This window comes from Arvicanthis niloticus, chromosome 3, assembly GCF_011762505.2.
Source record: "Arvicanthis niloticus isolate mArvNil1 chromosome 3, mArvNil1.pat.X, whole genome shotgun sequence".
Classification (NCBI taxonomy): Eukaryota; Metazoa; Chordata; class Mammalia; order Rodentia; family Muridae; genus Arvicanthis; species Arvicanthis niloticus.
Genome location: NC_047660.1, coordinates 49,555,095 through 49,568,658, shown reverse-complemented (window position 1 = coordinate 49,568,658; position 13,564 = coordinate 49,555,095). Strand labels below are relative to the sequence as shown.

The following is a 13,564-nucleotide window of genomic DNA, read 5'->3' as shown; positions in this document are numbered from 1 at the left end:
AGATGGGGCTAGATAGATGGCTTGACAGTCCTCGATCCCAGCACCCATATGGTGGCTCACAACTACCTCTAACTCTAGTTCCAAGGTTCAGATAGCCTTGACACACTCTGACCTTTCTGGGCAGCAGGCACACATGTGGCACACATGCACACATACATTCAGGCAAAAAATTCCTACACATAAAATAAAGTAAATTAAATTAAAAAAAACCCCACAGATAGGCAAGCTAGTCTTCCATTTTCTTCATGAAAATCATAGTGTTTTTTTTTTTTTTTAAGTAAACATTACACTGCTGTTTGTCTGTTTTCCCTGAACCTCTCACTGTGCTGTCTTATTGTCTGAGATACTTGCTTTTAATGCTAGACCCCCACATCCCACAGGGCACCAAAGAGGTCTAACAAATCTACACTTTACAAGCTTTGATCAAGGGTGCCCAGACTCCAACGCTCATTAGGAAGCTCATTGGTGAGCACTGGGACATGGCACCTACAACCAGACTGAGTCCAAAGAGGACCCTCATCTCCCACTAATTAGGACATTAAAAAAAAAAAAAAAAGTTAAAAAGCCAAACAAGGTCCTCAGGAGTGGCAGTGCACACCCGTGAGGCCCACCCTCGGGAGGGAGAGGGAGAGGATCAGGAGGTCGAAGACAGCCTCAGCTACAAAAGTCTAGGGCTGGCCTGGGCTATATGAGACCTTGTCTCAAATATTACAACTAAAGCCAGGTATGGTGGTGCATTCCTTTAATCCTGGTACTCACAGGGCAAATAGTTGGAGCTCTGTGACTTCAAGGCCAGCCTGATCTATAGAGAGAATTCCTGGCCAGTGAGGCTACAAAAATTAGACTCTTGTCTCAAAAAAATTAAAAATCTAAGGGGCAATTAAAAAAAAAGTTTTGGGTTCCAAACTATGCTGATCAAGGCTCCGGAGTTCAGCCTAACGACCACTGAGATGTGAGGGACTGGGAACTAGTTTCCTAATTAACTCTAGGAGCAGACGCCTTTGCTCCTCTGACCCTTAGCAAGGTTCAGTGTACGAGGGGCCCATTCTACCATCCAAGATTTTGTTTTCAGACATATCGACAGTGAAAACAGAAGAATGCTGGGAAAAACAGCTGCAATGCTTGATGGGATGATACAGAGGGGCAAGGACAGGTCTCCGTGCCATGTCCTGGGGGCATTCCAAAGACGTTCAGAAGTCTAAGTTCCCTTGCAGATGGGTTCATCTGGGATTAGAAACTGAGAGCAAAGAATCTGGCAACAGGTGAAACTTTGAAAATCTCCCTTAAACTTCGGAAGGGACTTTAAGCAACTCTAAAAAAAAAAAAAATCTCAGCATTATTATCATTATTTAAAATGTTTTATTACGCCGGGTGGTGGTTGTGCACGCCTTTAATCCCAGCACTTGGGAGGCAGAGGCAGGCAGATTTCTGAGTTCGAGGCCAGCCTGGTTTACAGAGTGAGTTCCAGGACAGCCAGGGCTACACAGAGAAACTCTGTCTTTAAAAACCAAAAAAAAAAAAAAAAAAAAAGTTTTATTACATTTACTTGTTTATTTATGTGTGTTCCACAATGCTGTGTGAAGCTCAGATGACAACTTTTACGAACTGGTTTTCTTCTTCCTGGGGAATCAAACTTAAGTAATCAGGCTAAGCCACCTCACTAGCCCACCCTCATTATTACTTTTTGAGAGAAACTTTATTAGAACACATGAAAATGAGTCCAGGAGTGGAGGTGTAGCTGGGTGGTAAAGTGCCTTCATAGCATGTGTAAGGCATGGTTCAGTCTTATGTAACACACAGACACGCACACGCACATGCTCGCTCATTCTCTCTCTCTCTCTCTCTCTCTCTCTCTCTCTCTCTCTCTCTCTCTCTCTCTCTCACAATCAGAGAACTGAGGGTCTGAAAGGAAGTAAATGATTATAGGAGCAGTCCCACTTGGATCTTAACAATCACTAGGTTTAGTTTGTTCTCTTGGAAGTTCAAGTTTCCCTCAGAAGAGAAGCAGTTTTGGCCACTGAAATCTGGTACTGAGCAGAAAGGGGAAACACTGAAAAGACATTTTTAAAATTAAGTCTTAAATGAAAAAAAAAAATCACCTCCCAAAACAAGAGGAGGGCTAACTAGGAATATGAGTCAGAAACCCAGGGTGATGGTTTCCAAGGCCCTTTTTATTAGGGGAAGGTCCCCTTTTATAGCAAAAGACTTCAACACACACACACACACACACACACACACACACACACACACACACCAATCAGATCCATTCCTAAAATTAGGACAGGGGAGGGAAACAAAAGTATATATATATATATATATATATATATATATATATATATATATATATAAAACATAAATTAGAAGAATTTATAAAATGGTCACCTTTCTTACAGAATAAATGCGACTGGATTATAAATGCACCTCTAAGTTTAAGTTGTTTGAGTTGTTCCTGTTTCATTTCCAATATAAATAAATATGATTTGCTCATGGGGTTGGGACCCATCTGTGCTGCACAAGGCCCTGAGTCACTACAGGGCTTTCTTTCCGTGGTCACTCCTCTTTGACGAGTGTGAGTGCGAGTGTATCTTCCCTGCATCATGATGATACGAAGACTCTTTTCGGGGTGGCATTCTCTCATTAATTCGGTCTAAACCTCGGGCTTCTTCAAAACTTCGGATCCTGTGTGCAATTGTAAAACCTCTGATAGCTGCAGAAAGACAGGAAGGGGTAGGAAGTGCTCAGAGAGGTGGCAAAGTTAGCAGCTTAACCCAAGCACACAGCAATCTCCTCGAAACACAGGGGAAGTAGCAACAGAACACACATCCGCTGACAGGCAACATGGGACTAACCAGCTCTGTCCACAAACACTGCTTCTAAACAGCTCAAGTGTGGTAAAAACTAGCATAAGAATACCAAGTCTTGGGGCTGGAGAGATGGCTCGGTGGTTAAGAGCACTGCCTGCTCTTCCAGAGGCCCTGAGTTCAATTCCCAGCAACCACATGGTGGTTCACAACCATCTGTAATAGGATTTGATGCCCTCTACTAGTGTGTCTGAAGAGAGCAATACTGTACTCATATACATAAAATAAATAAGTAAATCTTAAAAAAATGAAAAGAAAAAAAGAATAAAAGTCTGGCAGAAATAAAACATAAAATATTAATTAGCCTCTGCATACTTGAAATAGTGTTTCTTATGAAAAACCTGCTCCCTTCTAGAAAAGGCAACCCCAGGAAAGCACATCCCATCACATGGACAGCTGCTTTAAGCACAAACGTGGCATTAGCTACACACAAGTGACAGGAGACCTGTCTGTTCAGGACAGGCTTTTATCTTCATGGCTAGGAGCTGAACACAGATGAAAAACATCAGCACAGCTTCTAGACATTTCCCATCTGATCAAACTGAATTTTTTTATTGTGGTTTGAACCCCAGTCCTTACATACTCTAGATAAACTTTCTACCACTGAGCTGTTCCAACCAGGTTCAACTTTGTATTGTCAAGGAATGAATTCCCCTTTGAATCACCTTATCTAATGAGATTACTAAATCTACAATGCAGGTTTATGAATTCCAATGATTTTCATCTAAAAATTCATAAGCAGTATGACTTAAAATGTCTCCATAGAAACAAAGGTACCCTAAGCTGAAATGCCTTAGGGCAACCTCAGAAACAAAGCATCTGAACTCTAGTCTACTTTGCCTCCACTCCTGCTAACCTTTGAATTATTAGGTAACTCTCTTAATAAAGAAAAAAAACCACTTAAATCATTTGACCTTTGTCATAATTGGCTACACAAGCTCCAGTCATTACATAAAACTGATAGACTTAGAAAGGACATAGGCTGTGTGATAGCCATCTGAGAAACAGGATGGCATGTGCATACACTGCAGGCCATCCTCTCCTTTCCTGTCATGGTTCTGCAGATGCAAGTGAGTTTAGACATGCTGATGAAGCTTTGAGACTGGTGCGCAGACACAGGGCATTCCAGCTGAGTGATAAGGGCCATACCTTCCCGCTCCTCTGCTGCTTGTTCTTTGGCTGTAAGAAGGCAGGAGCAGTGCATGCAAAAATAAAGACAGAGAGAGAATGAGTGAACCAACAGCAATGCAGCCAGCACAGACACCCAGGGTCCCACCTGCTAGAGTACCCTCCATAAAGAGAAGTTAGGGATTACCACAGGAGCCGAAGGAGGGCATGCATGCACATGAGGTGGGGAGGCACTAATAGTTCTAACATTTCTGTTGGCATGGGAATTTGAAATTATCAACTGCTAGTTTGTGCCTTGTGATCATCACACATCAAAATGACTTGTCAAATCAGATAATTTAGTATCACAACTGTGTTGGAGCTCAGACTGTATCAATCGAGCTATTGCTCAGTCCTATTTGAAAATCCTATTTCATCTTGCTTCTTAGCAACGTTAAATGACTCACACATGATCTAACTGTCCTTAACCATTTAATAACCACAATAATAGAAGAATAAGGTAGCACTTGGATAGTTCTAGCATTCGGAAGGGGAGAAGAATAGGCTATAAGTGAGGAGTTACTTCTGGTCTAGAGGTGAACAACTAGGCACTGATTTGAACTCTGATTCTTGTACCCATCTGAGATGCGGGATATGGCAGAGGCTCACACTAACACCCAGTATGGCTTCTTTTCCTTGAGCAGGAAAGCAGATCAATTACAAGAAATCTATCTTCTCCCTCTCAGCGACAGAAATGGAAGCAATTAAAATGAGCACCAATCGGGAAAGTTCCCCCTGCCATTCTTTGTCAGGCAGTAAAGCTGTAACACACACGGAAATGGGTCCAGGGTACCTCAAGAAGATCCCATTAGAGTCCTGCCAGCTCCTCCAAGGGCAATTTTCCTAGGGACAGCAGGAAGGCTCCTCAGCAGCACCACCATGAGGCTTCCCCCATGTCTATGAGACAGAGGGAGCTGCAAAGCTCTTAACCTCTTACAGCAATGTGACAGAGGGTCGGCAGCAACCCATGCGCTTGCAATGGCCCCCAGGAAGGCTCCTGTTGGAGCCCTGCCGCAGCCTCCCTAACCTCAGATACACCTCATAAGCCACACAAGGCCGTGACAGCATCTTCTCACAGAGCAGGGTGCTGCCTCTGCAGCTGTGACAAAGTGGGACTCAAAGCTCTGTGAAAAATTCTATGGACAGTGGCGGTTTAGTTGGCGTTTGAATGTGTGGTAAAGCATATACCAGCATCCTATTTCAAAAACAATATTTGAGATTTATTTACTTCATATGTAGGAATGTTTTGCCTGCATATGTGGAGGACAGAAGAGGGTGTCACATAACCTGGAACTGGAGTTAAGGATGACTTTGAGCTATTATGTGGTTTTGGGAACTGAATCCAGGTCCCCTGCAAGGATAATAAGTCCTCTTAACTGTTGAACCATCTCTACAGTCCTCCAGTACTCAATTTTTAGGGCCCTCATAGAACTGGGTTTTTTTTCCTCATTGGTTACTAAGATAGTCTGTACATACCAAGGGACACGGTAAGAAAAAAATTGTGAAACTGTTTACATATGATTCCTGTTCTATAAAATTGTTTCAAGTGTGTAAGTCAATATTTTTGCTGTTTGTTTTGAGACAGGCTCTCACTATGTAGCCTAGGCTGGTGTGGAACTCACTATGTTGTATAGGCTAGCCTTGCTACATGTGTGTGCATTTCCTTCTTGTTATGGCTATGTGGAATCCCGCTGTATAAACCTGACTTTGTTATCCAATGGATGGACACTGAAGTTGTATCTACTTCTGGAGTGTTGTGAAGAATACCATTTGAGGCTCTTTTGAAGAGTGTCATGTATGACCACTGATGTACAAGTTTTGGTGAGGACACAGTTTATTTTTATCGTTGGAGGGGAGGCGTGTAGAGTGGCAGTGCCACAATGTTTCTCTCACAGCCCTATTACTGTATCCCTCCAACAACATACGAAGGACCCAATCTCTCTAAAATCTCATCAACAGTTTCCTTTCTTCCTTCCTTTATTTCATTTCCTCAGTCATAAGGATCAAATCAAAAGTTTCATGCACACCAGGCAAGAGCTCTATGACAGACACTGAAGCTCTCATTAATACCTAAAAGAAAAAATTTTTTGAGGCAGGGTCTCATGTAGGCCAGGCCATCCTTGAAATTTGCTGTACAGCTAGAATATTGAACTCCTTCCTGATCCTCCCATGAGGATCCCATGAGCCACTCAAGAGCAGAGGTTACATGCATGCAACATGTCCAGCTATCTACTGACATTATTATTATCATCATTACTAAGCGTATCTTAGTAACCACTGATTGTGGATATTAACTACATGTGCACCATTTGCATGGATGGTGCCTCTGGAGATCAGAACAAGGGGTCAAATCCCCTGGAACTGCAGTTGTAGATGGTTGTGAACCACCATGTGGGTGCTGAGAACCAAATTCAGGGCCCCTGAAAGAATAGCAAGTGTTCTTAACTGCTAAGCCATCTCTCTAGCCCCTTAAATATGTTCCATTATGTGTGTGTGTGTGTGTGTGTGTGTGTGTGTGTGTGTGTGTGTGTGTAAGTGTGTGCTCACGAGCATGCCACAGCACACAGATGGAGGTTAAAGAGTGCAGGAGTCGGCTCTCTTCTTCCACCACGTGGGACCAAACTCACTCAGGTCATCAAGTCTGACAATAAGTATCTTTTATTACCCACTGAGTCATCTCGGGGGTCCATAAAATATTCCCAATGCACCCCTCAAGTCAATGGTTGTGGGGTCTTTATCTTTACATATACAGTGTATCTTGATCATATCTATCTGCCACCATCTTTATGCCTTCTCCTTTTTTTGTTTAATAACTCACTGAATCTATTTAGTCTCTTTCAGAGGGATGTGAAGCTATCCGCTGAAGGATGGTTGATCTAACAGAGGCCATATCCCTAAAGAAATGTGCAGGTTTTTTGAAAAATATAAGACACTTATCTACTTTTTATTTTACTTGTTAATTAGTCATATGAAATTTTCTGTGAACAGTTCTGATGAGAGTGTTTTAGGGTAATAGGAAGCAACATGGATTAAGAAAAAAAAAGAAATGTCTACATATCTTACTTGAAGTTTTTAAAAAAATATTGATCCACAAAGTTGCTTTAATCTAATTTTGCTAGATCTCATAGGAGCAAATCTACAAATCAAGGGTAGCAAGAGAATTTTATAACTTGGGATGTGTGTGTGTGTGTGTGTGTGTGTGTGTGTGTGTGTGTGTGTGTGTGTGTGTGTGTGTGTGTGTGCATGTGCGCGTGCGTGCGTGCGTGCGTGTGTTTCTTCACTCCTTTTTGGACTTGGTCCCAATATAGTTTATATATCTTCATTTCTGGTTTGAATCAGTGTCTTAATTAGGGATTACTTATATGCTATTTCCAATGCATGTAGAACTCTTCAAGAGTGTCACCAGCTTTCAAAGTGACACTCTCTCTTACTGATGGACAGGAGTTGAGCTTGTGCTCTGACCTCAATGTGACAGGTCCAATGGGTGAACAGTAGCCCACTGCATCAATATAATATAACTTATTCACTGCCAACAGGCAGGGGAGCTGCTTCTGGTCTGGAGCTACCATGATAAAAAACCACAGTAAACATCCTTATGCATATCCTCTGGTAGACATGTCTGCTAATTTCTCTTGGATATTCTTGGTGTGGAGTTGCAGGGTATGGGTCCAAATGTGTTTGGTTTTATTGGCTATCGGCTGGCCAAGGTGTTGAGTCTATTTGTAAGCCCACTAGCCTATGTCTAGTTCAGTCCTTCATAGACTCACCAACTCTTGATATTGTCAGATTTTTAAATTTCAGCCATTCTTGTGGGTATGCAGTAGTATTTCACTATGCTTTAATATTCATCTTCCAGATGAGTAACTATGTTGGGCATCTTCATAGATGTTTGCTGACCATCTTCAAATCTTCTTTGGTGAAATAAATTGTCTATCTTGATACAAGGCCTTTGTCAGACATGGGTGATACAGAAATCTTCTCTGTGGCTTGCCTCTTCCTTGTCTTAATTATATATTTTCATAATGGGAATTTAATTTTAATAACCTCTATTTTCTTTTAAGGTCACTACTTTCTGTGTCTTATTTAAAGACTTTGCCTACTCTAATGCCTACTCTCCACATTTTTCCCCTAAATTTATTTCAACATTTGCATTTAAATTACAATCTACATTGAATTATTTTTGTGTACAAGAATAAGAGTACGGATTCCTCTTTCCCTAGATAAATATCCATTGCTCTAGCACCAGGTTCCAAACAAAGTCACGGACTCCTGGTAATGGGGTACACCTTTTAGGAAGGGGCATCTTTGTACTCACCAGTCTCAATGGTCTGCTTTCCTCCAGAGAGGACCCCCAATGGGAGTGTGCCTGTGGGAGTGAGGCCCTTGAGGGTCAGCACATTCTCACTCTCTTCCCTGCAAAGGAACATGGAAGCCCTGGTTAATGCCAGGGAGCCATGGCACAGCAACGCAGTGAGACCTGAAGGAAGGTAACAGGGACAAAGACAGGAAGACAGGCCCCCACCTTCATCTGACCAGTGCAAACACTTCAGATACAAAAATTAACCAGTCCTTTTTCAACCAGAGGCACTGGTAGCCAGGCAATGTTCCCCATACTTCATCCCATTTGCCTCTAACAACATATGAGCTAGTTATATTATAATCTCTAGTTTATAGACAAGGAAACCTAAGACCCAAACATTAAGCCCAAGACAACACAGCTAAGGAAAGCCAAATTTAAACATGGGGATTTGCCTCGAAAATCCACACTAAATCTCTACATATACACCAGTACCAAATGGGTGTTTTCCAAATGCTGTCACGTTCACATGGAGTCAGGTTCAACCTACACTCAACCGGAAGACTTGCAGCTCCAGCACCAGACTCTAACCTTGAAAACACTACTCTAAAGCTAACTTGGAACCTCCTTTCTAAATGCCTTCATCCCACAGTGCAATGATGGAACCTTACCGAAGAACAGTAAAGACCCGCGCCATTTTCCCAATGGCTCGGATTTTATTCTTGATGACTTCTTTTCGAACTGAAGTGGCTCCTTAGAAAATACAAAGAACAAGTGGGTTAAAGTGATATGGTTAACAGGACAGATTTTTTTTTTCAAATGCAAGATGGAGTGCTTTTGTGTTTAAACTAAAGAGAAACTTAAAAAAAAAAAAAAGAAACAAAGCCTAAATTAAGAAAACAAAACAAAAACAATTAACAATCCTGGGAAGTTGCAAGGAACAAGAAGAAAACAACAGGAGAGAAGAAACGAAGGAGAGAATGAATGAAGGGTCACAAAGACACTGAGTCATCTACGGGGAGCAGGAGGTTCCGTGTTCTGAAACATTGAAACAGGTTGAGGAATGAAACACAAAAACACAAACAAAGCTCACAGCTGATCACTGCTACAAGCCAAGCTCTCCTTTGAGAATGCTACGTGCCACCTTTGGATGCAGGGTCTGGTCTGCCAAAGGCAGCAGCAGTCCTGGACTTGGGGAGGGCCACTTTCTTTCTACAGTCTTTCCTCATACCAGACAGTTGTGTTTCTTCAGAATACTAACAACTGTGCCACAAAGACTACAAGGATGGTTAAGGTATTTTAAAAAGCAACACTGAAAAGTTAAGACTTTATAGCCTTTTCTTATTTAAGACTTAGGAAATAGCCCAAACATGAAAGGCAAGATCCAGGCAACAGCATCCAAAAGTCAAAGATACACAGGCTTTCCCTCCTCTCTCCTACCTCTCAATTCTGCTAAATCAAACGCCAGGTCCACAGAAAACAGCCATTCCCACTGAGAGGGAGGGTGGAAAGTCATGTGGAGTTGCCCAACTACCAATTCAAAACAACTAACCAATCAACGGTGGCAGAGCAGACAGCAAGAACTTAGCTGACAGCACATTTTGGTTGGATACCTTTTGGACAGCTTGAAATGCAGTGATCTTCAGGGAGAAGAGACACCAAGAAATAAAGAGATGAAGACAGACACATGGGAGGATGGTGGGAGTTTACATGGAAGAGAAAAAAATCCAAGTGTGAAATGCATGGAGAGGAGCAGGCTGTCAGCTGAGCAGCTCAGGGACTGCTTGCTTCACGAGACTAAATGCAGGCTCTATTTTTGTCCTTTCTTCCATTTCTTAATAGTTTACCCTTTCGGATTAATTCCCATCTACTATTATCCCCCCCACCCCCCAGCATGAAAACAGCACAAAGACACTGTTTATGGGACAGAACAGCTCACAGATCTCAGCAGGAGCACAGTGCTGCTGTCTGACTTGCCAGCATGCCTCACTTGTCAGGAGACATGTTCCTTCTTATAGGTTTAAAGTTTAAGCCTTCAGGACTTCAAGTTGTTTTCTGTGGCTTCTGTCTTGTAAAGACTTTGCTTACGGGTCTGATGGTCTTTGGTGTTTGCTCATGGTTAAGACCCAGAGGGAATAAAAAACTTCCAGAGCTGGGAAAAGGCAAATGATGGCTCTGAGCATTGCATGCTGGTCCTCTGTTAGGGAAATGAGTTCTCCTTTGTCATCTACTGTCCAGAACTCCTTTATATTTAGAGATCGGCCTTCAGACTTAGAGAAGGGACAGGTATCCCAAGGCAAGCAGAGTTTTAACAGCTTTTTCAAAGGTTCTCACCGATTTTACTTGGGTGAGTGCAGTGTCCCTGCCTGCTCTTCTACTCTCAGTTCTAGCAGCTAGTACTGATACTCAGCATCCCCTGGCACTATCGAGGGCTTTAGTGTTCCCCAGCCATCTAAGTGAGCGCATGAATGCATCTAAAAGTCATCTGTTACCTCGCTCCATTCCTAGACCTTAACACTGTCTTTCTTACAGCATGGAAGGACCTTTGGTTTTGTTGTAATGTTAATTTTTTAAGTTACCATACAAATTAGCAGATTTTATCCTGGCATTTTCACACCTGGCATTTTCTAAACTGCCTCCCTCCCCACTGACCACCGCCAATGGGTTTGTTTTCTCAGCTTCCAAAAGGTTGATCGCCTCCATTTGTAGGCATGTAATTTTTATCTTTATACTATGAAGTATAATGAGTTTTCTGTATTTACACAAAGCAAACTAGTCGCTACATGGTTTGTTAAAAAGCACATGCCTGTAAAACTAGTCACCTAATGTTGCTCACAATCCATAGTACCTCAACACCTGCAGCCTCTCCTGTCCAGAGGATGGAACTCCTTTGCTTTTCATTAGGACTTCCTTCTTCCTGTTCTTTTCAGTTTTATCACTTAAGATTTTTATTTTTTAAATATATTTAAATATAATATAATATAAATAAATTTATATTTATTTATCCTCTCTTTGTGTGTACACTCAGTAAGAATGTCAGAAGACAACTTACAGGAATTGTTTCTTTTCTTCCACCATGTGGGTCCCAGACATAGAACAAAGGTGCTCAGGCCTGGCAGCGGGTTCATTAACCCACTGAGCTATCTCAGGGGCCCAGGTTTTAGGTTTTGGATTTCATATAGTTGAACAATGGAGCACTGGGGTGACATGATCTCGGTAGGACACACTGTCATTTTCATCATCACATACTGTCCCACTGCAGCACTGTGCCACAATGTTGTTGTCGTTTTGTTTTAGTTTGTTTTTTGAGACAGTCTCTTTCCATAGCCCTGACTATCCCGGAACTCACTAAGTAGACCAGGCTGGCCTCAAACTCACAGAGATGTGCCTGCTTCTGCCTCCCAAGTGTTAAAGGTATGTTGTACCATGCCTGGTCAACTATGCAACAATTCATCACCTGTACAACAATAATCATTTGTGTTGCTTCTAACTTTTGGCTATTGCATGTGAGGCTCTGTATGTATTTCTGTCTTTGGTGCACAAATGCTTATCTCTGATATGTTCCTAGGACATTAGAATGCTCAGCTCTAGAGCATGGGTATGTTTAACTTTGGACAGTTTAGCACTGTCCAGTAGAGTGGGATCTATTTTACTTCTGTGTGTGAACACTCACTCCCATTACTACATGTACTGGCTAACATTGGATATGGCTCATCTAATTCTGGCTAATCTGGTAAATATGAAGTTTTATCCTATTATGATTTTAATTTGCATTTTCATTACTAATGTGGCTGAATATATTTTTATATTTTTGTTAGCCATTTGAAAATTCCCTGAGGTGCTTATTCATGCTCCATCATCCTAACTGGAAGTAATTCAGTCTTTTGTCAATGGCTGTTTATTGGTTGTGCTGAACAGAGTCTCTGAATAAGCAAAAAGCTCTTTTTAAGATATGTGCATGAATGTTTTACCTTCACGTATGTAAGTGCATGCAGTGCCCTCAGAGGCCAGAGCGGGCTTCAGCTGAGACCCTGGAAGCAGAGCTGGCTGAGTACAAGGACAAGAGCTGCGTGTGCTCTCAGTCACCGAGCATCTCTCCAGCCCCAGCTCTTGCTTTCAATTTATCTAATGTATTAATAATTTTCTTGGTGGCTAGTGTTCTTTGTATCCTGTTTAAAGGATTTTTCCCATTACATGGTTACCAAGGTAATTCTGTATTATAAATATTACAAAATCCATTGTTTTACTTTTCAGTTTTTAAAAACTTCTGCTGTTTGTTTGTTGAGACAGGGACTCTCTATGAAACTCAGGCTAACCTTGAATTCACTACAGAGCCCAGACTGGCCTCAACCTACACTTCTCTTGCCACAGTCCTGAGGGCTGGAATGCCAGGAACCCATCACCGCTTTGTTTTTGTTTCCTGTTTGTTGCTGTGTTGTAGTGATGCAGAGAAGCAGCCTAGGACCTCACAGATGCTAGGCAACACTCCACTTCCTCAGCCTCCCTTACCTTTCATATCTGAATGAAATACAAAGCCACAAAAATAAGTATTTTGGATCCACAAAATAAATCCCACGTGGATTTACTTTTTTCAAAAGTGGATGTCCACAAAATATTTATTTAAAATGCCATTATTGGCCAGGTATGGTGGCACATACCTTTAATCCCAGAGCTGGTGGATCTCTGTGAGTTAAAGGCCAGCCTGGTCTACATAGTGAGTTCCAGGATAGCCAGAGCTATACAATGAGGTTTCACACAAACAAAGCCATTGTACTACTACAGCTCTGATAAAAATCAAGTATCCATACACATGTAGTTTAATTCTGGATTCTCTGTTGTGTTTCAATGCTTTGCTACACTTAATCATTTTAATTGCTGTAGCATTACATTAAATCTTGACATCTATAGAGCAAGCTCTCCTGTGGTGTTCTTTAAGTCTTTAGCCATTTCCCTAAAAAATTTAGAATCAATCAAGGCTAGGTAGTTGTACTGGCTAGTTTTATGTCACCTTGGTATAATCTAGAGTTATCAGAGATGTGATGGTTTGAACATGCTTGGCTCAGGGAGTGGCACTATTAGGTGTGGCCTTGAAAGAAGTGTGTCATTGTGGGTGTGGGCTCTAAGACCCTCATTTTGGCTCCCTGGAAGTCAGTCTTCTCCTAGTCCCCTTCAGAACAAGAGGTAGAATGCTCAGCCCCTCCAGTGCCATGTCTGCCTAGACACTGCCACGTTCCCACTG

General features: G+C 41.9%; 1 protein-coding gene across 6 annotated transcripts in view; it reads right to left on the bottom strand.

Annotated features, from left to right (window-relative positions):
* Positions 1-1,531: 1,531 nt before the first annotated feature.
* Ppp3cc (protein phosphatase 3 catalytic subunit gamma) overlaps positions 1,532-13,564 on the bottom strand; it is a 73,749-nt gene continuing 61,716 nt past the window's right edge. For 3 of the 6 annotated variants that reach the window (XM_034497884.2, XM_034497889.2, XM_034497885.2), the window contains exons 11-15: positions 9,939-9,965; positions 8,997-9,078; positions 8,344-8,441; positions 4,011-4,040; positions 1,532-2,707 (exon numbers count right to left, since the gene is read on the bottom strand). In XM_034497884.2, coding sequence (XP_034353775.1) covers positions 2,529-2,707; positions 4,011-4,040; positions 8,344-8,441; positions 8,997-9,078; positions 9,939-9,965 — 416 coding nt within the window. In that variant the 3' untranslated portion in view covers positions 1,532-2,528. The remainder of the gene's footprint in view (positions 2,708-4,010; positions 4,041-8,343; positions 8,442-8,996; positions 9,079-9,938; positions 9,966-13,564) is intronic. The other 3 variants (XM_034497887.2, XM_034497888.2, XM_034497890.1) reach the window with 1 other exon arrangement.